Here is a 27,403-nt window from a genome sequence, read left to right as displayed (position 1 = left end):
GATCTGCCCTCCTCAATGATGGCTCTGAGTGTCAAGATATGGTCCAGAGTAGAAAAACCTCTCCTGAACCCTGCCTGCCCGGCTGCGCATATCCTCTCTCTCTCTCTGCTCAGTTGCTGCTCAAGAATGGATGCGTACAACCGTGCCAATGTGTGTCCGATCATGATAGTGCGATAATTCCCAAGCTCCATAGGGTCTCCTGACTTGAAGATAGGTACAATAGTAGATAGGCTCCAAGTATTAGGCAAGCCCTCACACATGGCACGGTTAGACATAACTGCTAGAAGCTCTGCTGGCATGCATCAAGTGCTCAGCCACTAAGCCATCATGATCATATGCTCTCCCATTCCTCATCTTGTCAATGGCCTTCCTCACCATCTCAACGGTGATAAAAGCACATGTGTGGGGACATGGATCGGGGGGGTCGGGAAGGGGCAACTATCCGAGAACTGTGTACGGAGATGACACGTACTGGCCCAGCCCTCTGTAGAGGTAATGACGGGGGGGGGGGGGGGGGGGGGGGGGGGGGGGGGGGGGGGGGGGGGGGATGCTCATGAAAGAGCCGCCATGCCTCACGTGAGTCTTGACTCAAGAATAGGTCCTGCTCTAAGCATGTACACACCTCAAAGGGCTTATCTACAGCAGTTCACTCCACTATTGGGGTGGAGCAGGGTTGCACGCTCTCTCCTACTCTATTTGGTATGTATGTGGATGAGGTTTCTGACTACATTGAGAGAGATGGTGATAGAGGTGCACAGCTGACAGGGACATGGATTCCACTATTGTTATGATATTGTGTTGATCTCCGACTCTCCGGAGGGGATGCAACGTCACTTGGATGCTTTGCATAGGTTCGCCCATGAAAGTGGTTTGTCTGTCAACCTTGGTAAAACCAAGGTCATGGTATTTAATACCACCCCACAGTGGATCAGGAGGTCAGCGCCCGCATTCACATACGGCCAGGAGACAGTGGAGTATACAGATGCTTACACTTACCTTGGAGTGGTTTTCCGTGGACCAGCAATTTCATTGAGGAGAGCAGCAAAGACTAGACTAACCAGAGCCCATGCAGCATGGGGTAGATTGGAGAGGATGTGTTCACATGCTCAGTTTCAGGAGCCTCGGACGAAGCTCTGGCTCTTTGACACTTTGGTGGCTTCTGCATTGCTCTATGGAGCTGAGATTTGGGGACCTTCATTGGACCATCACGGGAGGACAGGTCGCACTGATGGATGGGGGGACATGGAAGCCACTAGTCTCTATGATCTCGCGGCTCATTAGAGCCAAGGCTTCAATACCACGTGCCATTATCCGGGCAGAGCTAGCTGCCCCCCCACTAGTGGTGGAGGTGCTCACCAAATCTATCTCCTTCATACACCGCATGTGGGAACTTCCCAAAGACAGATATGCTCGCCTTGCACTTGAGTCCTCCCGACAGTTAGCCATGCAAGGAGATACAGCACCTGGTATGGGGAGATGACATCATGGTTTCAGGCGCATGGGTTCAGCATAGACAGATTGCCCCCCTTCCAGTACTCACTGGATGCACCCTCTCTGACTCTTACACAGTCCGAGATCACCAGGCTCATCCGCCAAGACCTGACTCAGCTAGACACCAAGAGGACATGGATACAGCCAGCACAGGAGTTGGGCACGAAGATGGCTTTCTACAGAGAGCATCTTCTCCAGCTTACGGAGGACGGTTTTGTGACGAGGCCTTTTGTGACGAGGCCCACATGGACATCCACTTGTCTCATGGGATACAATGTGCTATTGGCCAGATACGCACATCTTCACACCAGCTGCGGATCGAGACTAGGAGATACAGTGGAGTACTGACAGAGGCCAAGACTTGCCTCCCGTGTGACATGGAGCCTGAGACAGAGTTGCACTATACATGCCACTGCCCCGTCTACTCCGAGATACGTAACCGCTTCCATTGCTTGTTCAAAGAGGGCTTCGGACCACTCTCCAAAGTCATGTGGTACGAGGATCAGAGATACTTGGGTCTGTTTTTGCTCGAGCTGCGCAGACACAGAGAGAGCCTGATGAGGGGAGAGCCTAGCCAGTCTCAGAGACGGATCACGGACTTCTTTAGAGCAGACACTGGGCACCCGGAGGAGCTACTACCGCAGGAGAGCTCGTCGCCTCACACCAGAGGCACCTTGATCGACCGAGCGACCGAGCTAGGGAGATCCAGACACCCACGATTGCGGAGGACTACACAGCATCGACGGAGGCTGCATCAGAGGATTCGGATCACTTTGGCCGGACATGCACAACGCCCGGTCACGCTATTGACCATGGAGGAGATTGATAAGATCCGCCAGCGACCGATGCTGGATCTTTTGTGATTTAGCTATCCCACCTAGCTGCTTAGCTCACACCTACCAGTTTAGGATTCCATAGTATTTTATTTTGTCATTTTTGTTACTCTGACTTTGTATCAGATCCACCACATTGTAACTTTCCGATCTCATAGGTCACTTTGGCCTTTTGAAGACGTTAATATAACATTTCATTTCTCTCTCTCTCTCTCTCTCTCTCTCTCTCTCTCTCTCTCTCTCTCTCTCTCTCTCTCTCTCTCTCTAATGTGCAAGACACTCTAGCTACACACGATGAGAAGCTTGCACACGAGTGATAATGCAACAGGAAATATGACCTCCTGGGCACATGTAGTAAGAAGTACCATGCCGCAGACACATGAGACGTATGCAAATGTAGATGACACAGAGTATAATGAGCGAGAGAAACGCAGTATGAATATTGTGATCCGAGGCATATCCGAATCTAACAATTAGAAAGTACTAATGCTGAATGCGGAGATCACGGACCTCCTTGCAAACACATTTGGCATGCAAGATGTAGTGGTGTATGGGGCACACCGTGTGGGTAAGCAGAGGCCTGAGAACAATCGCGCAATTGTATGCACAATGTTGGATGCACGTAAAAGAGCCATCATACTCGAAAATGCTTGCATTTATCTAAGGGACAGCCCAATTTACATCAGTGAAGACACCCGCGAAACAAAAAGAAAGAAGACAGGCATATGAAGAACGAATGAAAAAGAACACCACCTCCACAGGGGCAACACCACCAGAAGCATGACAGGGGGGTTCTACCACAAGCAGACATACTTTTTCTACTTGAAACGTGGGAACAGGACACATGTAGACTGCCAAGTATTCAAGGATATATTACACACTCGGTTTGGTGGCCTGGTACTAAGATGCGCGGGCAAGGGGGTGTGCTATAATGTACAAGGAGGAAATGCAAAATCAGGTTAAGATATGCAAGATAGATGAACACAAACGATACATATGGGTTAAGATATGTACATCTGGGAGATCGATGTTCATTGCGGGATGCTACATCCCACATCGGGAATCCCCGTTCTATGATTTGCATAATCTCTCTATATGCAGATATTGCAACCTACACACCACAGGGGGCAGTGATGATACTCGGGGATCTTAATGCTCGCATAGCCAACATAGAGGTTCAATTGGTTGACTACTCAATCCATCCCACAGACAAAGATGGCGATCTCGTATTAGATGCAATGTGGGATAGATGCTCATGGATCACCTCATGAATGAATAAGGTTCAGCTTTGATATCCATGATGAATTCTATGCAACTTGTAGTCATGAATGGCACCAAGAAATTTGCAAGCTCTGGAACATACACATGCTATACATCAAACCATGGAAGAAGCACTAATGACTATGCGTTAGTTAGCCAAAATGCATTGGATTTAATAGGACACTTTAAAATTGGTGCTCAGTCACCGAACTCGGACCATACTCCAATTCATGTATGTCTAGACCTCCCACACATGCCTACACAACGCATCCAAAAGGCGACAAGTTGGGCATATCGAATGCAAGTCACAAAGAAATTTGATTATGCCACTTTTCTGGACAGCCTATTGAGTAGACAATGCATATCCCAAAACATTTCAGAAAATTGGGCTACCTTTCGTCAAGCAATAGAAGAGGCAGCAGAGGTCACTATGGGGCGATCTAAAAGAAACCACCAACAAGTGAAGGGTCTCCCTCATAACCCATGGTTTGATGAAGAATGTAAAGCAACCAAACACAAGTTAAAGTGCTTCAATAAGTCCACAAAGGAGTGGGAAAATGCAGCCAAGCAATACAAAATGCTGAAAAGGAAAAAGAGAAGGATGCATGAACTTTTGAAGGAGGAGCAAGAGGTGATTCGATTTAAGAAAGAACCCAAGAAAGCATGGCGCAACATGAAAGGAAAAAAGGAGGATATACTCGGAAATTTCAGCATGGACGAAATGTATGTATATGCACAAAAACTCTATGCTCCCACCGATGCTCAAATAATGATGAATGCTGAAATTCAGGTTGACACTAAGGAACCTATAACTTTTGCAGCGGCTTTGAGAGGTTTGAAAAAACTAGCCACTGGGAAAGCCTCTGACATTTTGCACTTCAACTCCGAAATGTTGAAATGGTCGGGTAATGAAGCTAAGAAATGGATACACTGCATGATGAATCAAGCTATCCACCAAGGTATACTTGAAGATTGGCAAGAGAATTGGGTCAAAGCTTTGTTTAAAGGAGGAGACCATAACCTACTTACGAATTACCGCACCATCATGGTGGGCTCTTGAAACCGGCCCGTAGGGCGGTAGGCGTTGGCTTTCACCCGAAATTCTTTACTTAAACACACACACAGAGCACTTTGCAAAGGAGACCTGTAACGAGAATTAACACTTCATCACACACACGGCTCGGAAGCTAGAATGCTCCGAGCAGACGCCGACAACCTGTAGGCCCCAAAATTGACGCCCCTTTCGGTATTTCTTTATTCTTTAGGAGGGTAAATTACAAGGTAAGGTCCTGGGAATCCTTCACGTGTATCCACCTAGATACCATTTGATTTGGCCAAATTTCGGCAACATAACAGCCCCAAAACTTGCGCGAAACCAATTCCCCTGCTGGAACTCGCTTGCACTGTCGTATACCCTCTGATTCCTGTCCAAAAACAGTAAATTCAGCACGCTGTATTTACTGGTTTTTGCCCTGTTTTCAGCCCCAAACAGTCCCCTAACTGTCCTTTGCCAGTGGGGCACGATTCCCAATGATCCTGGCGTCCGTATGGCTGAAAAACAGTCAAATTACAGCGCATACACAGCGCTGATTTTGCACCTGTACGGTGAGGTTATGACCCTCACCAGTGCCTGCTTTGGAGCAGCAGTTAGCTACCCCTGTTCCTGCTCACGGAGGCTCTTGCCTCAGCACAAAAGCATGAACCCACACAACTGTACATCAGTCAAATGAGTAGCCCTCTTGTGGGGCATCACATAACTGCACGTAGGGGAGAAAGAGAGCAGTATGTAGCGTGCGGGGCATCACTCCCGTCACCATACTGTGCATAGAGGGCAAGGTAAGCATTCCATAGCTTCTGTACCTGTTGCAATCCGCCTGTGGCTGAAAATGGCGCCCCCTTTGTTGATATGCAGCTCGTTTTTCCTCCCAGAGTGGCAGAATCGCTCACAAGCTGACACGTCGCCCAGTTTCCGAGTTTGGGCTTTCCCTGCTAAAAATATCTCAACTGGTGCGTCAGTTGACTTCGCGGCAGAGTTGTAAAGTGTTCCCCTAGTCATACCGAAGGTAATGACGCGAACACATTTCGTGGCCCAAAATAGCAGTTCCCTAAATTTTAGGAGATGCTTCCGTTGGGCTCCCACTGGTCTTCTGACCATCTATCCTCATTGGGACCGCATCCAAAAATGCAATGTGGCCCAACTGTCGGATACTTTTTGTTGGTAGTCCCACCTTGACTTTACGCCTTAATTGAGTTCACTTCCTAGTATCCACCAACTTGCTAAGTGCGATGGGGGGACCTATATGATCTTGCTCTGAGCCTAGACATCCTCTTACCATACGAATTCCAGTGCCGACCCCTTCCCGTCTGCGGGTGAATCTACCGTTCACATTGGCCATACAATGTCCGACCGTTTGCTACTTCAAAAAGAGGGTCTTAAACAAATAAAATAAACCCCATTGGAAAGAAACCAACAACCAAGGTTAGCAGTTGCCACATCTCTGTGACATGGTTAATAACTGCCACGTCCTCGTGACATACCCCCCTCTTGAAATCGCAAACGTCCTCGATTGCATACCATAAATACACGCCACTGACGATCTTGTGCTATTAACACTCTTTTATCATCGCATGTATCCGCAAGAAAGGTCGTAACATACATAGATACAAATGACTTAATGAGGCCTTCATACTTTTGCCATTTCCATCTATGGCACTGAATTCATATGTACATTCGATGTACTAGCTCTATCATTACCCCTCCTTTGCATACGTTGGGTTGGGGCATAAGTAGGCTGTAACCCAAAGGCTTCAAGGTAAAGCTGCAATACATTTGGTGACTCTGACAGTTCATGCTCTTCCATCCACTTTGCATCCATAGGCGGATAGTTCTTGAACTTCACCAAATAGCGTCTTGCAACTTGTCCTTTAACTTTTTTGTCCTTATGTGCCAAAACTTGCTCAAGTACCAGGATCTCATCAAGTTCCTCAACTTCTGGCTGATCCTCAACTGGCATATCTTCTGGCACATCACCCACGAAGGGTCTTAGAAGACTCACGTGAAACGCATTATGAATCTTCCACGCATCAGGCAATTTCAGCCTGTAAGCCACATCGCTGATCTTGTCAAGCACTTGAAAAGGCCCATAGTAACGCATGCTGAGCTTAGGAAACAGCTGTTCCTTACCCTTCATCTTCTTTAACCTTGCCTTTTCGAACCTTAAGAGAACCCAATCACCAGGTGATAGTAGCAATTCACGACGGTGACGATCAGCAGCCTTTTTCTGTTTTGCCTGAGTCTTCTCCAAGGCAACTTTAATCTTCTTATACATCTCATCCAAGTTCTCAACATATCGATCTGCCTCAAAAATCTTGTCCTTTGTATGCAAAATGGGAGGAACCTTTTTGCCGCCTTCAACAATTTCAAAAGGTGCTTTGCCAGTAGACGAATGGACTGTATTATTGTACGCATACTCAAGCATAGGCAAATACTGTTCCCACTTGCCCTTATTATCTGACACATAGCATTTCAGCAGATCTAAGACAGTAGAATTGGCCTCTTCTGACTGTCCATCAGTTTGTGGATGAAACGAAGACGAGAACTTGAGCGTAGTACCCATGTTCTCAAACAATCCTCTCCAGAACAAACTGGTCATGCGAGGATCACGATCACTGATAATCGATTGTGGCATACCATGGTACTTAAACACATTGTACATGAACAAGCGTGCCATCTGATCAGATTTTATCTTCTTCCTGACAGGGATAAAATGGGCCTGCTTGCTGAACCTGCAGATAATGGTCCATATACCATCATTCCCTGTTGGCGTCCTTGGAAGATCAAAGATAAAGTCCATAGCAATGCTTTCCCATGGCTTATCCGGAATCGGCAGTGGTTGTAACAACCCTGGTGCCTTTTGCCTGTCAAACTTGACCTTTTGGCAAACTATGCATGCTCGCACAAAGGCATCCACATCTCTCCTCAAGGTAGGCCAATAGAAGAACGTCTCTACCACTTTAACTGTTGCATCAATGCCACGATGCCCTGCATACGGTGGGACATGACTCTCTTCCATGACCTTATGTCGCAGTGGCCTAGTGACACAAAGTCTGCCATGCATCATCATAAAACCATCTCTGAGGAGGTAGTGCTCGTGATGTTGCCCCTCTTGTAACTGTTCAAAGATCCTTGCAAAATCTTCATCAGCAATATACTGTTCCTTCATGTCATCTAACTCATGATGATAAGGAATTGACACAGCTGAAATTTGTGGCTTTCTTGATAACGCATCAGCCACAACATTCTTCTTGCCTTCCACATGCATAATCTGGAAGTGGAACATGGAAAGAATGTTTGCCCATCGCATATGCTTTTCGGATAACTTTGACTGTGTCAAGAAGTATCGCAAGGTCTGATGATCTGTTTGGACAACAAAATCAGCACCTAAGAGGTAGTGCTTCCAGCTAGAAAGCGCATGAATCACGGCCAAGAGCTCTTTCTCATAGACTTGCATAGTCCTCTCTGGCCCTTGCAAAATTCGGCTTTCATAGGCTACTACCCGTCCATCTTGCATTAGCACTGCTCTGATGCTACTGCCACACGCGTCACATTGGACCACAAATGACTTCCTGAGATCTGGCAGAACAATAACTGGATCTGAAGTCAACTTTTCCTTTAAGAGACTAAAAGCTGAAATCTCTTTTTGGGTCCATCTGAAAGTGACCTCTTTCTTTTGCAATGCGTGAAGAGGCGATGCTATCTCTGCAAAATTTCTAATAAACCTTCTATAGTAGGAACACAATCCCAAGAAGCTTCTGACATCGTGCACAGTCTTCAAGTCTGGCCATGTCTTGATAGCTTCGACCTTTGCAGGATCCATTCTTACACCATCCTTTGAGACTATGTGGCCCAGAAAGTGGATCTCTTCGAGGAAGAATTCACTTTTCTTAGGATTGACAAGCAACCTGTGACTGCGCAGCTCTTCGAACACAATGGTCAAGTGACGCCTATGCTCCTCTTCATTCTTCGAATACACAATCATGTCATCGAAGAATGTTCCAACAAACTGTTGATGCGAGCGGAAAATCCGGTCCATCATTCTGTTGAACGTGGCTGGAGCATTTGTTAGCCCAAACGGCATCACCAGAAACTCATAAAGACCAAATGTCGTTCTAAACGCAGTCTTGTGCACATCCTCTGGGCTTATACGAATCTGATGGTACCCACTCTTCAGGTCTATCCTGCTGAAAATTGCAGCACCCTCTAAACGATCGAGAATATCATCAATGCGAGGAATAGGAAACCTATTCTTGATGGTATTCTTATTCAACGCACGGTAATCAATACACATGCGCCATGAGCCATCCTTCTTCTGCACTAGGAGCACTGGGGAGCAAAAGGGTGAAGAACTAGGCTGAATCAGCCCCTTCTCTAATAACTCCTCAACCTGGCCCATAATCTCTTTCTGCTGCGCCGCACTAACCCTGTAGGGAGGTCTATTTGGTGGGCTACACCTTGGCACCAAATCTATCCGATGGTCCTCAGGTCTCTCTGGCGGTAATTGCGACGGTAATGAATCAGAAAAACAGTCACTAAACTTTTGCAAAAATGCTGACCTTTCTTTATCTAACACAGATAAATTTGACTGATCCCTATCTGAGACATCACGTGCAAAAATCAAGTACACAGAAAGATGATTCTTTATTATAGAAGTGATAGCAGAAGCAGATACAATAGGGACTGACTCTCCTTTAAGCTTTACATCCAAGATGTGAGTTTTGCCCCTATGTTGTACAGTGATCTTTTTGTTGTAGGCATCCAAGACTCCATGCACTCGGAACATCCACGGGATCCCCAACAAGGCGTCACAATCTTCCAGCGGCATGATGTAGAACTCTTCAGTGTCCACATACGACTGAATATGCAGACGCAGTTTTCCAATGATGGGAGTAACACACTCTGAGTGGCCAGGACATGCCAACCCTGCCTCTGCGGTGTACCCCATCTCTTCAGCTCTGATGCACAGCTTCATAGCTAACTCTGGTGAGATAAAGTTGGCTTTGGCACCTGGATCAAAGAAGATGAGTGCCGTCTGATCCCTAACTTTACCCCATGCCCTGCATAACTCACTGGCATCTGTGCTGGGCCTGTCACCCACCATGTCTGGCACTAAACCTGCCGTGGGTTTTGGCTTCTTGCCTTTCTGGTCTTCTTTATCCTCTGAGTCAGCTGGCCTTTTCCTTTGTGGACAATTGATAGAAAAGTGACCAGGCTGCTCGCATATAAAGCATTTGTTCTCAGCCATTAGGACCTTCTTTTCCTCGAGCGACTTGCGCACAAAAGGCTTCCTTTTCTGTTTCTTTGCCTGCGCTCCAGAAGTCCCAGCTGAATCCTTATCTTTGGTGGCCTGTTCTGACCCCTGTGACGCATCAGGAGCCGTCTTCACAAAGGGCTTCTTCGCTGAATTTTTCTTCTGCTGCCCTCCTTTATCACTGCTCGGAAATCCACTGTCCTCTCCTTTCAACAGGGCAAGACCAGTGTTCGCAGCTTCCATAAGCTGAGTAAGGGTAGCCACTCTGTTCTTTGTACAGTAATCACGAAGCCCTTTAGGCAGCCCACAACAATACTTCTCTATCTGCTCTGTCAGTGGCACAAATCTGTAGGAGGTCACTGAGAGTAATGCTTTACAAAACCTCCTATTGTACTCCAGCAAGCTCTTGCACGAAGCTGCCGTAAGCTGGTGCCAATCTGTCAAGACATCGGCTTCAAATTCATTTGATAGCCAAGCAGATGCAAACATTTGCTTGAAGTAAACCCAAGTGGCGGGTGCCTGTCCTTGCATTAACAATGTCGTCCACCATGTAAGCGCATTGTCCTTTAAGAAAGTGGCAGCTTTCCTGACCTTCAAGGCCTCTGTAAAATTCCCTCCCGCATAAGCTGTATCAAACTGCTGGAGGAAAGTGAGTGCCTTGGTCTTGTCCTCGAAACCACTGAAGGTACTGAACTTTACTGCTGCACCACCTTCTTTGTAAGCCTTCGGCTTCTCTAGTGCCCCCAAATTGTCATACGGAATGGTCTGCAACATGGGCACTGTACTAGGCATGATCGGCACGTGTTGGCCATTCACATTTTGCGTCAGAGGTGCGATATCTGGCTGCTGTCCAGAAAAACCAGCCATGCCAAAATGACCCTGTGGCACCCCAAACTGGCCCTGGTTGCCGTGGAAACCTTGCTGCATGCCGATAGTACCATACATGGGGTTTGGCATGATGCCTTGCATACCCCCGAACACTGTTCCTGGCATGTACGGCTGACTTCCAGACGCATAACCAGCCATACTTTGGAACACTGATCCACCCCCGAAATACCCAGGATGTACCGTGGGTGGTGGAAAAACTGAGTGCATAGCCTGGTATCCAGCTCCCTGTCCATTCAAGACAGCATGCTGGCTCTGAAAGGTGGCGGGCTGAACTGGCATAACCTGTGGAATAGGCATTCTAGCCACCTGTTCAAGCACGGGAGGAATCTGCTTTGGAGCCCCCGACTCCGCAACATGCGAGTGTTCCCTTTCCTCCTGCGCCTCATGAAGTACCTGGGCTTGAGCTTCAACAAGCTCCGTACGCGGCGTAGGTTGCCTATTTTGCTGTTGCACTGGTGGCGCTTGCAAGAATTCCATAAACCTCGGATTCTGCACCAGCTGCGAAAAGACATTCACCGCGGCAACTAACTGAGTCTTAAACGCATCATCCTCGAGTTGCCCTGTCATAAAGCCCTGTACTACTGGAGGGACATTGACGTTGACAGGAGGTACAGACTGACGTGGCCGTGAGCTCTCGCCAATCTCAAAAACCATAGGAATCTCCTGCCTGTCCTTTGGAGAGGAACCCTCTTCCATAATTCCCTTCCCCTTGTCGGCCATAGTGTAATCCCCGTGTTCTTGCACTGTGTGTCTTTACCCTGAACAATCCAGGCTCACTCTTTGAGGAAAAAGTGATTGATATCCCGGCAATGGAACCATGAAACCGGCCCGTAGGGCGGTAGGCGTTGGCTTTCACCCGAAATTCTTTACTTAAACACACACACAGAGCACTTTGCAAAGGAGACCTGTAACGAGAATTAACACTTCATCACACACACGGCTCGGAAGCTAGAATGCTCCGAGCAGACGCCGACAACCTGTAGGCCCCAAAATTGGCGCCCCTTTCGGTATTTCTTTATTCTTTAGGAGGGTAAATTACAAGGTAAGGTCCTGGGAATCCTTCACGTGTATCCACCTAGATACCATTTGATTTGGCCAAATTTCGGCAGCATAACAACCCCAAAACTTGCGCGAAACCAATTCCCCTGCTGGAACTCGCTTGCACTGTCGTATACCCTCTGATTCCTGTCCAAAAACAGTAAATTCAGCACGCTGTATTTACTGGTTTTTGCCCTGTTTTCAGCCCCAAACAGTCCCCTAACTGTCCTTTGCCAGTGGGGCACGATTCCCAATGATCCTGGCGTCCGTATGGCTGAAAAACAGTCAAATTACAGCGCATACACAGCGCTGATTTTGCACCTGTACGGTGAGGTTATGACCCTCACCAGTGCCTGCTTTGGAGCAGCAGTTAGCTACCCCTGTTCCTGCTCACGGAGGCTCTTGCCTCAGCACAAAAGCATGAACCCACACAACTGTACATCCGTTGTAGTCTAGTTGGTTAAGATATCTGGCTTTCACCCAGACGACCCGGGTTCAAATCCCGGCAATGGAACCATGAAACCGGCCCGTAGGGCGGTAGGCGTTGGCTTTCACCCGAAATTCTTTACTTAAACACACACACAGAGCACTTTGCAAAGGAGACCTGTAACGAGAATTAACACTTCATCACACACACGGCTCGGAAGCTAGAATGCTCCGAGCAGACGCCGACAACCTGTAGGCCCCAAAATTGGCGCCCCTTTCGGTATTTCTTTATTCTTTAGGAGGGTAAATTACAAGGTAAGGTCCTGGGAATCCTTCACGTGTATCCACCTAGATACCATTTGATTTGGCCAAATTTCGGCAACATAACAGCCCCAAAACTTGCGCGAAACCAATTCCCCTGCTGGAACTCGCTTGCATTGTCGTATACCCTCTGATTCCTGTCCAAAAACAGTAAATTCAGCACGCTGTATTTACTGGTTTTTGCCCTGTTTTCAGCCCCAAACAGTCCCCTAACTGTCCTTTGCCAGTGGGGCACGATTCCCAATGATCCTGGCGTCCGTATGGCTGAAAAACAGTCAAATTACAGCGCATACACAGCGCTGATTTTGCACCTGTACGGTGAGGTTATGACCCTCACCAGTGCCTGCTTTGGAGCAGCAGTTAGCTACCCCTGTTCCTGCTCACGGAGGCTCTTGCCTCACCACAAAAGCATGAACCCACACAACTGTACATCCGTTGTATGAGTAGCCCTCTTGTGGGGCATCACATAACTGCACGTAGGGGAGAAAGAGCAGTATGTAGCGTGCGGGGCATCACTCCCGTCACCATACTGTGCATAGAGGGCAAGGTAAGCATTCCATAGCTTCTGTACCTGTTGCAATCCGCCTGTGGCTGAAAATGGCGCCCCCTTTGTTGATATGCAGCTCGTTTTTCCTCCCAGAGTGGCAGAATCGTTCACAAGCTGACACGTCGCCCAGTTTCCGAGTTTGGGCTTTCCCTGCTAAAAATATCTCAACTGGTGCGTCAGTTGACTTCGCGGCAGAGTTGTAAAGTGTTCCCCTAGTCATACTGAAGGTAATGACGCGAACACATTTCGTGGCCCAAAATAGCAGTTCCCTAACTTTTAGGAGATGCTTCCGTTGGGCTCCCACTGGTCTTCTGACCATCTATCCTCATTGGGACCGCATCCAAAAATGCAATGTGGCCCAACTGTCGGATACTTTTTGTTGGTAGTCCCACCTTGACTTTACGCCTTAATTAAGTTCACTTCCTAGTATCCACCAACTTGCTAAGTGCGATGGGGGGACCTATATGATCTTGCTCTGAGCCTAGACATCCTCTTACCATACGAATTCCAGTGCCGACCCCTTCCCGTCTGCGGGTGAATCTACCGTTCACATTGGCCATACAATGTCCGACCGTTTGCTACTTCAAAAAGAGGGTCTTAAACAAATAAAATAAACCCCATTGGAAAGAAACCAACAACCAAGGTTAGCAGTTGCCACATCTCTGTGACATGGTTAATAACTGCCACGTCCTCGTGACAGCTCTTGCATGGCAAAACTTTTTGGGAGTCTGATAGAAAAAGATATTAGCACATGGGCTGAAAATAGTGGAAAGAGGGCTATCAGTCAAGCAGGTTTTAGAGCAAGACATAGTACCATAGACCACTTGATTACAATCCGGATTATGATGGAAGAGGCGCGACTCAAAGGGGAAACTATGTACTGCTGTTTTGTGGACTTTAAGAAAGCGTTTGATACGGTATCTCGTCATGGGTTATGGTCCCGCATGGAGACCATTGGGGTTCCCATACATTTGAGGTTGCGGTGACACGCCTATACCATGCGGTTCGATGTAAACTGAATATGCAAACAGGCTTCTCCAAAGAGTTCTCTAGCACAATAGGAGTCAAACAAGGGTGTCCTTTGTCCCCAACATTATTTGGGCTATGCATAGATGAGCTTGAGGACTTTATATGCCAAACGACGCAAGATAATGGAGATGCACCAAACATAGGCCTCATTACTTTGCTACTCCTCATTTATGCTGATGATGTGGTTCTTTTAGCACATAGCATGTCTCTTTTGCAAAAACTTTTGGATGCGGTGCATGCTTTCTGCGAAGCTACACGACTCTCAATGAATGCCACAAAAACAAAATGTATGGTGACTTGTACACACAAATCAAAGGATCAACCCGCCCTTATGTATGATGGGCAAGAGATTCAAGCAGTGGACAGCTTTAAATACTTAGGCATCATTATACCTTCGAATCATAGATGGGGGCAATGTGCAAAAACAAGAATTGAGGCAGGACAAGCAAGGTATTACGAGTTTGAAAACATGTGCAAACAAAGCGTCACTAGAAGGTGGGAAATAAAGTCCATGGCTTTCAATGCGTGTGTGGTCCAAACGCTATTGTATGGGGACCAAGTATTCCGGCTAGCACATGGAATGACATTGAGAAAATTCAGAAAAAGTTCTTATGTAGACATTTGGGGATAAAAACCACAACACCGTACTCAGTGATGCTATTGGAGACTAGACAAAGACCATTGGAAATGCTTGCTTTGCAAAGAATGCATAGATATCTCTTGAAGATGAAGTTGATGCCTAATAACCATTTGCCTCACATAGCATGGGAGGTAGGATGTAAGCTGCAAAAGAACCAAAAAAGCAAGTTTCTCACCTCTAGCCTTGTTCAGGACATCAGGAAATGGTTCTCTAAATGGAATGTGGGAGCATATGTGGACATGCATGTAGAGGAAGGTACCGAGCATGAGCACGAGCTGAATTTTAAACTACAATTACTTGAGGCCCTTCACAGCAAATGGAAGAATGTAATGCACAGGTCCAAGTTTGAATACTATTGCAAGCACATAAACACGCGATACTGAGAAGAATACAAAACCGGGGAAACCCAAATACATATCAGGACACCCATGTCCTACCATGCGAAACGGGCCATCACCTTGATGCAGACAAGATCACACGTGCTCAAAAGTGAAACGGGAGGATGGCTTAATATTGATGCAAACATGAGGAGATGCACTCAATGCAAGTTGAATTCGTTGGAAAATGAGGCACATGTAACCCTTGAATGTCCGGCATATGCGCACATTCGGGTCGACTTTCCCCAACTTATTCAAGGATGTACTACATTTGAGGAGCTTCTCTCAAGAACACATCCCTCTCCAGTAGCACTAGGCATCTATCTTGCCAGAGTGCTAGAACATCACACCACACTCACAAACAAAATCACCACAGAATCATGACACGTCCCCTCCTTCACATGGGAAGGGGGGAGTCTCATACATGAGATTTTGGGTCCCATGGGTCATTTTGGCCCCCCGAGGACGTAAATACATCATCATCATCATCATCTCTCTCACGTGTTTTGACAGACCTTGGGCTGATCTGCAGATCTGATGTGAGACAAACCAAGGGCTGAATGCTGGCTGCAAAAACACAGATCTGGAACGACAAATTGCAGCAGATCTAACACTTTATGCAGGCTGAAATAATGCAGCTGATGAGGCGGAGATGGGGCAGCAGTGACACGACCCCTAGGGCCAGATGGCGTTACCAGATAGAGGAGGGGGATGAGCTGCCAAAAACGCCAGAGTTGGCTGCAGACAGAGGGGCCGATCTGGCTGAAAACGCAAGAGAAGGACAGGGCAATAAGGGCACAAAATGCTGGAGAGAGGGATCTGCTAGGCGCCCTAGAGAGCTTATCAAAAATCGTGAGGATAGGGCTCTTTTTATAAAGGGTTAGGTCACTCAAGAAGTTGAGCGACTTCTCCCCTGGTGAGAAACCATATAATAATTGAGGAGATTGAATGTAAAAGCCATCATTATAATGTTCACTCAGAGTCATTCAGGGTTAGAGGGAAAAATAGGTTGTTCTCTTCAAGGTTGTTTGAAAGTGATGTGTTTGACCACATACAAGAGAAGGTATGGTAGGCTCTTCTCTTAAGGGCCTAATGGGCGATTGGGTGTGCCACACTAAGTCCAAGAAAGCCCTACATCCCTAATTGCTGCATATGTCCCGGCTACCGCTCTCATTCTAGTTTCATCTAATTGTTCCACGGTGTCTAGTCTCTCCGATAGCTCGTGTCCCGTCCATCCTAATTTTGTTGCGACCCGTAGTATTTTAATTGTTGCACCTCCGTACAAGTCTATCTTCCCTTTGAACAATTGTGTGACTCTTGCATGGTCTCTACTGTGCTTCAAAAGAGCCGTTTTGACACCTGAGAACATACCTAGTACAAATGCTTTGCCACATTATGTCTTTCACGTCCAAAATATTGCAAGAGTAATTTACCTTTCTCTTTCCAACAGCAAGAGCATTCTCCTGAAAGAAGGTGCATCTTAAACCTTGTGGATGAAGGGCGTTCTCATATCTGCAACAAGCAGTTAGAACGTCAGATAATGCATGTCAACTGAAAAGTGAGTATACAACTTGGCTGCAAAACCAGGGATGAGAGAGAAACAGACAAAAGCTTACGCAGCCAAGGAAACTGCATAAGGAGGGCCACCTTCAAAACTATCCATCTATAAAAAATAGAGAAGCCATCAGCTATCAGTCACTGAGTTAGGGGTACTAAGTTGTGGTAAAATTAGACTCGAGCAGATTAGTTCAGCACTTACTGGGAACATGATTGTAATCAGTTCACCTTCAGACGACAGCAAGTCAGCAATTTTGGATCCCCAAAGAGGCCGCATTGATGGTTGTAAGGCGCAGAAGAAACTGCAAAGGCACACAGACTTATAGCCCTTATGTCTTTACCTGAAACTATTCAGACTTGTTAGAAAGGTTTATAAGGCTGACATTTGTTGCATAAAGGCATAAGTATTTGCATACAAGCTATACATGATAGTTAAGGTGAAACATTTAAAGAGTCCTTACAATACACACTGCAACCACTCATGTCTTCTCTTGACTCCTTGGCATGCCACTAACTATATTTGACAGCTTAGTGCATTGTTCTCGTCAGCCCGGCTCAAAATGTGTTGACTTCGTAACTAGCATCAACTGGGTTTGCTATCTTGCAGTTGCAACCCTTAACCTTGACAGCTTTTCCATGGCACATAGGTTTCTTGAAAATGAGTTTCACTAAGTAAAGGTTTGGTATTGTGAGTGAGAGTTCTTGACCCTAATATTCCTGGTATTTCATTTTCAAGTTTACCCTTGCTTTTGAGGGTAGAGAACCTTGACAGGGATTGAGCAAGACCTAGCTACGGGGTTTTGTTTACCATAGTTTTTTTGTAGCCTTGCTAGATGACACACAGTGAATTCTTGGCATTCTGGTTAGTAGGAACTGATGGTGCATTTGGTGTGACAAGATGGAGTAGGTCGAGTTGTAAGTGCTAGTACTTTCTCAAAAAGCTGTCATTCAGATGCTGAGTGGAGGGTAGAATTACCTTGTGACACTCTTCAAGCCCCCAAGTTTAGAAGAGAGCATCTTTTTAAGACTTTGTAGAAACAAACTGTTTCTGTACAATGGAAATACTCCGGGCCCTAGCAAGAGGAGAGAATAAGCACCTCCACAGTGGCTCCTATCAACCGTTTACATGTTCACTCATTTATTTCTTGTCATTTGATGCCTTTGCAGATCTTTTCATGTCATAAGATATGTTCAAAAAGAACACCCCGTCCTCCGAATTTTGCTTCATGGCCATCATATATGCCTGTATAAATAAAGATACCTCGATGGGTGGTAACCACTATCTTGTGCAAAGACCACTAGCTTGCACTTCCATCTATGACCACACCTATTGAAAACTCATGAACAAACTGAAAAGCTACTCAAGCAAGCATCCTTACAAATGGAAAGAAAACTCACGTGTAATCCAAAATGAGGTCAAAGGGAGCCCCTGGCATATAGTTGAAGAAATCCCAACAAACAAACTCAACATTGATGGACTTTGTCCCTGCCCATATCTGTAGAGAAACAGGCTACAAAAAAATGTTAAGATTCTCCATTATACCCAAAAATAAAAACATGAACAAAATAACAGCTTTCATAGTCATTGAGGTAACTGATCTGCGAGCTATGAATGTTCTGAAAGAATAAATTTTTGTTGAAGATGATGAAACAGGAAACAGAAGGAAGACAGCAACTCAGAGTAGGAAGAAGATGGAGAAGGAGAAGACACAGAGCTTGTGTACGAGATCTCTGTAGTCTCTCTCTGTATTGGAATAATAATTGTGTGTACAAACTCAGAGCTACAAAGCTTATATGAAACCCTAAGAGATAAGGTGTCCTTTCACACCGGATGTCCAGGGGGAAAAACCCAGTGGGAGAAAAGTGCCCCTGGTGAAGCGCGTATACACACTAACACTACTACATGTCTACAAATCCCCCCTGTAGTGATAGTGTGAATCCGTACAAGGTAGCAGATCATCATGTGTATGAGAGTAAGCCCAAAGCTTTTCGGAAAGCTTCAAACTTTTCTCGTGATAACGCCTTCGTAAATAGATCTGCAATGTTATCCTGTGTAGGACAGTAAGTTAGTGTGATCTCCCCTGCATGTAGCCTTTCCCTGACATAGTGGTAGTGAACCTCTATGTGCTTTGTTCTTGCATGAAATACTGGATTCCTTGCAACTGCCATAGCACTCTGACTGTCAGTGAAAATGGTAGTGGGTACCTGTTGACACTCACAAAGATCTGCCAATAACCTGCGTATCCATACACAATCAACTGTTGCCGTGAAAGCTGCCCTGTACTCAGCTTCACAAGTTGATGTAGCCACTGTGGGTTGCTTCTTGCTTAGCCAAGATATACATGCATTTCCCAAGAAAAAACAATTGCCACTTGTGGAATGTCGTGTGTCAAAATCACCAGCCCAATCTGAATCGCTGTAACCAAGAAGCTGCATAGAACTGTGCTTTCCATACATATCCCCCCTTGGAAAGAACATGGCAAGATGAGGGGTACCTGAAAGGTAACGAAGTATGCGCTTCACAGCTTGCCAATGATGCATACCTGGGCTGTGCATAAATCTGCTTGCTTGTGAAACCCCAAATTGAATGTCTGGACGAGTGTTGCCTGCCAAATATATCAAGCAACCAACGGCTGCTGCATAAGTATGTACATCAAAAGGTTCTCCAGCATCATGCATGCTCAACTTTAATCCAGTTTCTACGGGTGTAGAGATTGGCTTACAATTTTGCATACCAAACTTGTCCAAAATTTTATGCAAATATTTTGCCTGCAACATGTATATGCCATCTTCTGATTGCACAAACTGAATACCCAAGTAATAATGTAGCAAACCAAGATCAGACATCTCAAAGGTTTTTCTCAAAGCATCTTTAAACGCTTCAATTTCATCTGCATTATTGCCTGTAAGAAGCATATCATCCACATAAAGTGTTAGCATAATGAGAACTCCATCTCTCTTTTTGACATACAAAGTACTTTCTGTTGGACTATTTTGAAATCCCTGGCCAATCAAATAAGTATGTATCTTCTCATACCATGCTCTTGGAGCCTGTTTGAGACCATACAAAGCTTTACGCAATCTACATACCTTTTGCTCTTGACCTTTTACAACAAAACCACTTGGTTGAATTACATAAACTTCTTCCTGCAAATCACCATTCAAAAAAGCAGTTTTGATATCCAACTGATGCACTTTCCAACCATGATGAGCAGCAATTGCAACTAGTGATCTAACTGTGGACGCACGAGAAGTAGGAGCAAAGGTTTCATCATAATCTATGCCTTTCTGTTGCGCATAGCCTTTTGCCACAAGCCTTGCTTTGTACCTGTCAACAGTACCATCTTGTTTCCTTTTTACCTTAAAAACCCACTTTGTACCAATAGGCTTTTTACCTGTAGGCAAGTCCACTAGATCCCATGTATGATTCTTATGAATAGAATCAATTTCTTGCTGCATAGCATCTTTCCACTGAACACACTCTAAAGCTTGTTCAAATGAATCAGGCTCATCTGCATCACAAAGAGTACTAAAGCAAGCCAAATCTACTTGCTCTCTGCCAAAAGTAGTACCAGCACGTGTTTTCCGTGGCAACGGTGCATCCAACTTGCTATCCTGCAAAGTTTTCTGAACCCATTTAGGCAAGGTTCTTTCTTCCCTGAGAACTTCTTGCTCTTCACGCACAATTTCCTCTACATCATGAGGTGTCACATGCTGATCAAAAGATTGATCAAGATTATCAACCTGTTGTGAATCTTGATTTTCCACAAAAGAAGGAAGCAAACCTTCAAATACATCATGTGTCTGCATATGAGGTACATCAAAAGCAACCATAGGTTGAGCAGTAGTTTCTGCAAAAATTACATCACGACTTTCAAAAATCTTGTTTGTAGCAGGATTGTAAAGTCTATAACCTTTACTTCCACTACTGTACCCCACAAATATACATTTGATTGCCTTATCATCAAGCTTCCCACGTAACTGCTGAGGGATGTGAGCATAAGCAAGACAACCAAAAACACGAAGATAACTGACTGAAGGTTTTCTATCATACCAAGCTTCATATGCAGTAATGGTCTTCAAGGCACGAGTAGGACACCTGTTCAAAACATGTGCTGCACAAGCAACTGCCTCCATCCATAGCTTATGAGGCAAACTCTTAGCCTTGAGCATACATCTAGCCGTCTCCATTAAAGACCTGTTCTTCCTTTCTGCAACACCATTCTGTTGTGGTGTGTATGGCATAGTGCATTGGTGTTTAATGCCTTTCTTTCCCAAAAAATCCTTAAATGCACCTGACATGTATTCACCTCCTCGATCAGTACGAAGAGTCTGTACTTTGCAACCTGTTTCATTTTCAACCATGGCGACATAATGTTGAAAAACTGCAAACACGTCTGACTTTGCTTTGAGTGGATACACCCAACAAAACCTGGAAAAGTCATCAATGAAGGTCACAAAATAAAGGCTGTTTCCTATAGATGGCGTCCTCATAGGACCACATACATCACTGTGTACAAGCTGCAACTTTCGTGTCGCTCTAACTGAACCATCCTGCGAAAATGCAAATCTGTGCATCTTTCCAAGAACGCAACCTTCACATACATGTCTTGGTGGCATCTCCAATAAAGACAAATCATGCACCATATTATGACGTTGTAAAGTCATCAAACTGCCATAACCAACATGCCCAAATCTAGCATGCCACAACTCAGCATCCTGCATGGCCTGAGTCTTTGTTTCTGCAATACATACCTGAATCTGCTTTTCATAATGATCTAGCACAAATAGTCCATTTTCCAGCGTACCTGTAGTGATAAGAGAATAACCATTCTCTCGATCTCGTACAACACATCTGTCATCGTCAAAAATGACCCGAAGACCATTTTTTGCAAGAGAGGATACAGACAACAAATTCTTCTTGATCCCTGGAACATATAAGACATCTGGCAAGCATAAATCTGAACCATCTGAAATGGTAATCAAAATCTTACCAACGCCTTTGATTGGATAAGAAGCATTATTTGCACATGTCACCTTCTTTCCTGCTGGAGCTGCATCCAATGAACAAAACAAATCCTTCCTTGAAGTAATATGCCTGGATGCACCACTATCAAAGTACCAAATCATTTGTGTCTTGTCAACACTGTAAGCAGAAAAATTTGAACATACTACAAAAGCATAAGAATCCTGCACAAAGTTTGCAGACTCTTCTTTAGCTGTAGAAGAATCACCAGAAGCTGAAACAACCAAACTTGACTCTTTCTTCTTTTCTTTAGCAATTCGCTTTTTACACTCACTAATGTAGTGACCAGGTTTCTTGCAGTAGTGACATTTACCTTTCTTCTTGGACTTGTCGGAATCACCTTTAGACTTCTCTGAAGATTGTCCTGCACTAGACTTGGAGTAATGAGCACTCTCTTTACCCCTGTTTTTGTTTTGTACAACAAGAGCATGATCCATACCATCCACCTGTAAAGACTTGTTCTTACGTGATTGATCCTCCTGCAATAGCAAAGCCACTAACTCTTCAAAATGAAGAGGGTCAGGATTAGCTCGCAAAGACAGAGTCAAAGAAGTCTGAAAAGTCAAATAAGATGGTGGTAGTGAATTGAGTGTTTTGGAAACCAAGTCCTTCTCTGGAATCACTTCATCAATGCTAAGCAATTGCTCTTTAAGATCCCTGATTTTTGTAAGATGCTCGACAATATTGTCACCTTCGTCCATCTGTATTTTGTCAAGTTGTTTCTTCAAAAACTCTATTCTGGCAGAGTTTCTTCCTCCAAACATAGCTTGCAGAGTGTTCCAAGCATCCTCAGAAGTTCTGCAAGATCTGATATGTGGTGTGATTGTCCTCTTTATGGTTAAGGCAATCACAGCCATAGCCTGTGCATCTTTAGTATCCCATCTCTTTTGCTCTGGAGTGACTTGTGAGGGTCCTGCCCCAACAGCTGCACCACGACCAGGCGTGGCAGGTGCAATGCTACCTGGACGAACTTCATCTCCAGATACATAATCCCACAATCCTTTACCAACCAAAACATTTTTGGCCATAAAAGACCAAAGAGAATAGTTGGTACCATCCAATTTGTCTTCGGATGTAAACGCACCAAAAATCTCTTTCTCCGTAGATTGAGCCATACTGTAGATGCACACAAGAGAGCAAAAGAACCTCCAAGAGATTCACAAATCTCCTCTCCAATCCAAGCAAAACTCTACACAAAATCTCAGCACAAAGCTAAGACAAGCTGCTTCCCAAAAGAACTGTTTACCTGAAGAAAATCTGTCAAAAAGCACACCCTCTTGATCTAAACGCCTCGGAAAAGTAACTTCTGCTACGCTGCTCAGAACGAAATTATGAGGGCTCGAACGGTTTCGAAAGGGGGGTAAAACCCCAGGTCGCCTGTTCAGAATACTCCCGGAACGTCGAGGATGCTCCCACGAACAAATTTTCCGAAAACTGCCTGAAAACTGCGATTGCGCGCGCGGACGCGAAAACGCAAGTAGAGGCTCTGGAAATCACCTTGCTCTGATACCAATTGTTGAAGATGATGAAACAGGAAACAGAAGGAAGACAGCAACTCAGAGTAGGAAGAAGATGGAGAAGGAGAAGACACAGAGCTTGTGTACGAGATCTCTGTAGTCTCTCTCTGTATTGGAATAATAATTGTGTGTACAAACTCAGAGCTACAAAGCTTATATGAAACCCTAAGAGATAAGGTGTCCTTTCACACCGGATGTCCAGGGGGAAAAACCCAGTGGGAGAAAAGTGCCCCTGGTGAAGCGCGTATACACACTAACACTACTACATGTCTACAATTTTCTGTATTTGACTTGCAGTAATCAATAATGAAAAAGTGACAAATTCTGAACTAGCTAATCTGCTAGGAGATTGCAAATATTTCTATTGCTCAATTGCCAAGTAACATACAGAAGCCAACCACACACAAACATTTCTCTTGCTCAATTGACATACAGAAGCCAAGCACACCTGCCTCCTTAAGTAAATCTACTTGGTGTTACTTTACCTTCATGTCTTTACAGCAGATGCAATTATTGCTGAATAAACTTGTACTCTACAATAGGCAGCCTTGACAGAGTCGGTAAAAGTGCATGGTTTTCACCTTTTGAGCATGTTCAACTGCAGTTGCAGATATGTCGAGTCCAATCACATGCCTCGCACGAGATGCCAATGCAACAACATCATAACCCTGAAGGCAATAAATAAACTGAATAGAAATAGACACCATTTTGTTGAAAACCCAAGATAAAGTATAATTCACTGGAAAAATACAACACAAAAAATTATCCCTTGCAAATAACCTACAGCTTCCACAGCCATGCAACCCCCCCCCTTCCCCCCGCCAAAAAGAAAAAAAAAAGGGGGGGGGGGGGGGGGGGGGGGGGGACCCACCCACATTACTCCCAGCCCCAGTGCCACACCCCCACCCCACGTGCCCACACACAGTGCTCAGGATTCTGCTGCTGCCAGTGTGATCCTTTCAAGCAGGGGTGCACATGCGCGTACAAGTGATAGGGAGTGAGGGCTGTTTAGTGGCTGTGCCTGGCAGGAGTGAGGTAGGTTTCTCATGTCGGGATGTGTTTTGTATAATAGGCTTGGACACCCAAGTAAGAAATCAATAGCAGGTTCCAAGGTTGCATAAATCATGAAAGTGTGACGATTGTACTATGTTTCTATATGTCTCTGAACAGCAAACATGCTTTATATTCACATAAAGGTCACACAGATACATGTGCATACATGTTAAACATATACATGGTTTAATGCTTAACATATAATATACAAAGTTGACATTGTACCACAGTGGGCCCCAAGGTCCTCAGCTTCAGGTCCCAAAGTATTCAATCCGCTCTAGAAAATGATGATACAACGAAAGAAGCCATGGGGACACCAACCTGGGTGAATTTCCAGCCCTACAAACAAGGTCTCTAGGCTGAAAAACACGCTCAACCCACACTTAGGAATGTCCAAGAGATGCAGTCCCCTCTTAACCGCATGCACATGATGATGGCTTTAAGTGTAAATAGAGAACTGGAAGCTTTATATCTTTAGACTTTGAGCGATCTCAATGTCAACTTGTCAAGCATGTCAACAGAACATATAGATATTTTGTGAGCATAAGGAAAACATACTGATCCGCAACCAGGAACAAGTGCACGGCCAACAGGCAAGTTATTTCTCTCCACAAGGTCAGCAACAACAGGTGTGACTTTCCCAAGGTCCCAGGGAGTTACATCTTCGACCCAGCATTGCTCCCAAGAATCTGTTCCAAAATTTTGAATGATAATTAGCAACTACAAAAGACGAGAGCTAATATGAAAACCATACTTGTTATATCATACGGCAAATAACAAAGGCTTTAAAGAATACATCCCATATAAGCCGCAATGATCAGTTTGATGCTCAGAGAAAAACCAGATACAATGTTTCAAGTTTAACTTCGACATTTCCAACAACCCAATACGCTCTTACATGTGTGATAGAAAAATTGCATGCGTAGCACAATATTCTCTTACATGTGTGGTAAACAGATTGTAAAGCACATAAATTGATACTAAAATGCACAAACGGGTGTGTGTGTGTTGTGTGTACAATCATGTAGTCACATCTCTAGAGTAAACCAAAATAATTGTCTGCATATGGTACAGGATGTAAAGCAGCGTGCTTTCATGAATTCACACTGTGTAAAACCCTAGAATAACCATGAGTCCCTAGCTCAAAGCAAATTAAAGCACGGGTATCCTACTTACTTGAGGCTTTCAGAATGCTCTGCAAGCTGGTCACCTTCTTCGCATTGAAGTCTTCTCCATCGGTGTTGCTGGAGGGGTTCATGAGGTTTCCGCCTGCAGATAACGCAGAAGAAGAGGCGCGTCTGAGGTTGTCTCGTCTCCAAGCACACGCATTCAGTAATAAAGGACACCTTAACAACACTGCCATGCACCTCGAATCACACAGTATGACCAACTTCTTGTTACGTTGGTTCTCTATAACAATTATCGTTAGGAGTGCGACACCCGTCCTACGGACGAAAAGGGCCTCAGAAGACATCTTTTTGACAACACAGAATCTCTCTCTCTCTCTCTCTCTCTCTCTCTCTCTCTCTCTCTCTCGCGTTGTGCGCACTGTGTTTAGTGAGGCTCTAGAAGTGAAAAGCTCATGCCATGTGTCAAACATATAAAGCTCCCTACTTTTAGGGTGTTCAACGTCCTTTAGTATATAGTAAGATTGAGAGGGCCACCACACACACCTATATGGCACGAACACCATATAAAAGATATGAACTTAGATCGGGACTTAGGCCGGTTCAGACGATGCATCGGGAAAGACCTTCACACGGGCATTCAGTTTGCGTGGAGAAAGCTGGTTGGCTGCAGCGAAACCAATCTTTCCTCCGGCCCTGCCAGATATCTTTCGATCCCCCCCCCCTCCCTACCCCTCGGAACAAGTGCTCACCTCTCTCAACAGCTCTTTTTCTTGCACTCTTTCGCCTATAGGGTTGTTCAGACGATGCGATGGCAGCAGCAAGCAAAGGTGATATACCATCGGGCTCGTCTGGACTCACTCTTAGTAAATTGTTAGTGGGAAGCCGACCACTAATGTCTAGCCAGGGCCTGTAACCAACAAGTTCCCACTTAAGCAAGCTATGGATACATATATAGAGTATGTATTGTCTGAGTTTAACATAAGCACTCTATCATGTGCAAACTTCTTGAAGGTTAGTCCTTTCATAAGAAAATTTGTACGTTATTATCTGTATGAATCTTAGCAAGCACAAAATCTTGTCCTTTAAGCATCTTGTGAGCGAAGTGCTACTTCGCTTTTGTGCTTTCTCTTTGCAAGATGGCTAGATTTTGTGCCAGTGTGGTATCACGCTTAATATCGCATTGAAGACCTACAGCCTTTGCAATAATGGTCGTAGGCCATACAACTTCGTTGTTGGCCTCTAGCATAGCAACACACTTAGCTTTGTGGAAGATTAAGATGCCCAATGTAGCAAACAATATTTCTCCATGAATGCACCATGAGTGATTCTAAAGGGATAGCTTGATTCAGGTCTCAGAACTCCTTTGTACTATTCAAGTATCTCATTGCATGTTTCATTGCCTCCCAATGCTTCTTTCCAAGATGTTTCTCAAATCTGCTATCAACTCCCCTTACAAACGCATTGTCTAATTTTTAACATACATCAAAGAACCAATAACATCTCCATGATTAAGGAACCTCAACTATCTTAGCCCTTTCCTCGTCTAGTTTAAAACAATCCTACTGGCTAAGTTTCAGATGTGGAAGCAATGGAGACACTTGAGCACTCTCCAAATGTGATCTTTTCTAGAAACATAAAGAAGTTTCTTATGCATGTCTTACATAATTTGCAAGCTAACAATATGATTAACTTCACATAATCAAAGTTCTCATGTAGCTTGGACTTCAAAACATTCATATGAAAGCTATTCTTTTTGGCCATAGGCATATCATCTACATGAAGGGTCAAGATCAACAAACTACCATCCATATAACTTTCTAAATGTAGGGATAATGATCAAATTCACTAATTATCTTGCCTTGATAATTCATGAAAGCATCAATTGTGATAGCATTCCCTTGGTGTTTGCTTCCAACCATAAAGAGATCTCTTAGGCTTACGTTACCATTTCTCTATGCATGT

At 44.9% G+C, this 27,403-nt stretch overlaps 1 protein-coding gene and 1 non-coding gene across 3 annotated transcripts in view; one reads left to right on the top strand and one right to left on the bottom strand.

Moving 5' to 3' along the window:
- The window catches only part of HOL3 (S-adenosyl-L-methionine-dependent methyltransferases superfamily protein), a 45,806-nt gene extending 20,005 nt beyond the window's left edge, over positions 1 to 25,801 (bottom strand). The window contains exons 1-7 of one of the 2 annotated variants that reach the window (XM_086528492.1): positions 25,488 to 25,801; positions 24,870 to 25,000; positions 23,840 to 23,926; positions 18,114 to 18,226; positions 16,918 to 17,017; positions 16,775 to 16,821; positions 16,592 to 16,670 (exon numbers count right to left, since the gene is read on the bottom strand). In XM_086528492.1, the coding sequence (XP_086384618.1) occupies positions 16,592 to 16,670; positions 16,775 to 16,821; positions 16,918 to 17,017; positions 18,114 to 18,226; positions 23,840 to 23,926; positions 24,870 to 25,000; positions 25,488 to 25,785 (855 nt within the window). In that variant the 5' untranslated portion in view covers positions 25,786 to 25,801. The remainder of the gene's footprint in view (positions 1 to 16,591; positions 16,671 to 16,774; positions 16,822 to 16,917; positions 17,018 to 18,113; positions 18,227 to 23,839; positions 23,927 to 24,869; positions 25,001 to 25,487) is intronic. The other variant, XM_086528493.1, reaches the window with a different exon arrangement.
- TRNAE-UUC (transfer RNA glutamic acid (anticodon UUC)) lies at positions 12,260 to 12,332 on the top strand. The gene has a single exon. It is a non-coding gene; the product is annotated as a tRNA-Glu (tRNA).
- Positions 25,802 to 27,403: the final 1,602 nt, after the last annotated feature.

The sequence above is a fragment of the Adiantum capillus-veneris genome, chromosome 14, assembly GCF_014529385.1.
Source record: "Adiantum capillus-veneris isolate H3 chromosome 14, ASM1452938v2, whole genome shotgun sequence".
Lineage (NCBI taxonomy): Eukaryota > Viridiplantae > Streptophyta > Polypodiopsida > Polypodiales > Pteridaceae > Adiantum > Adiantum capillus-veneris.
This window is presented reverse-complemented; position numbering and strand designations above follow the sequence as displayed.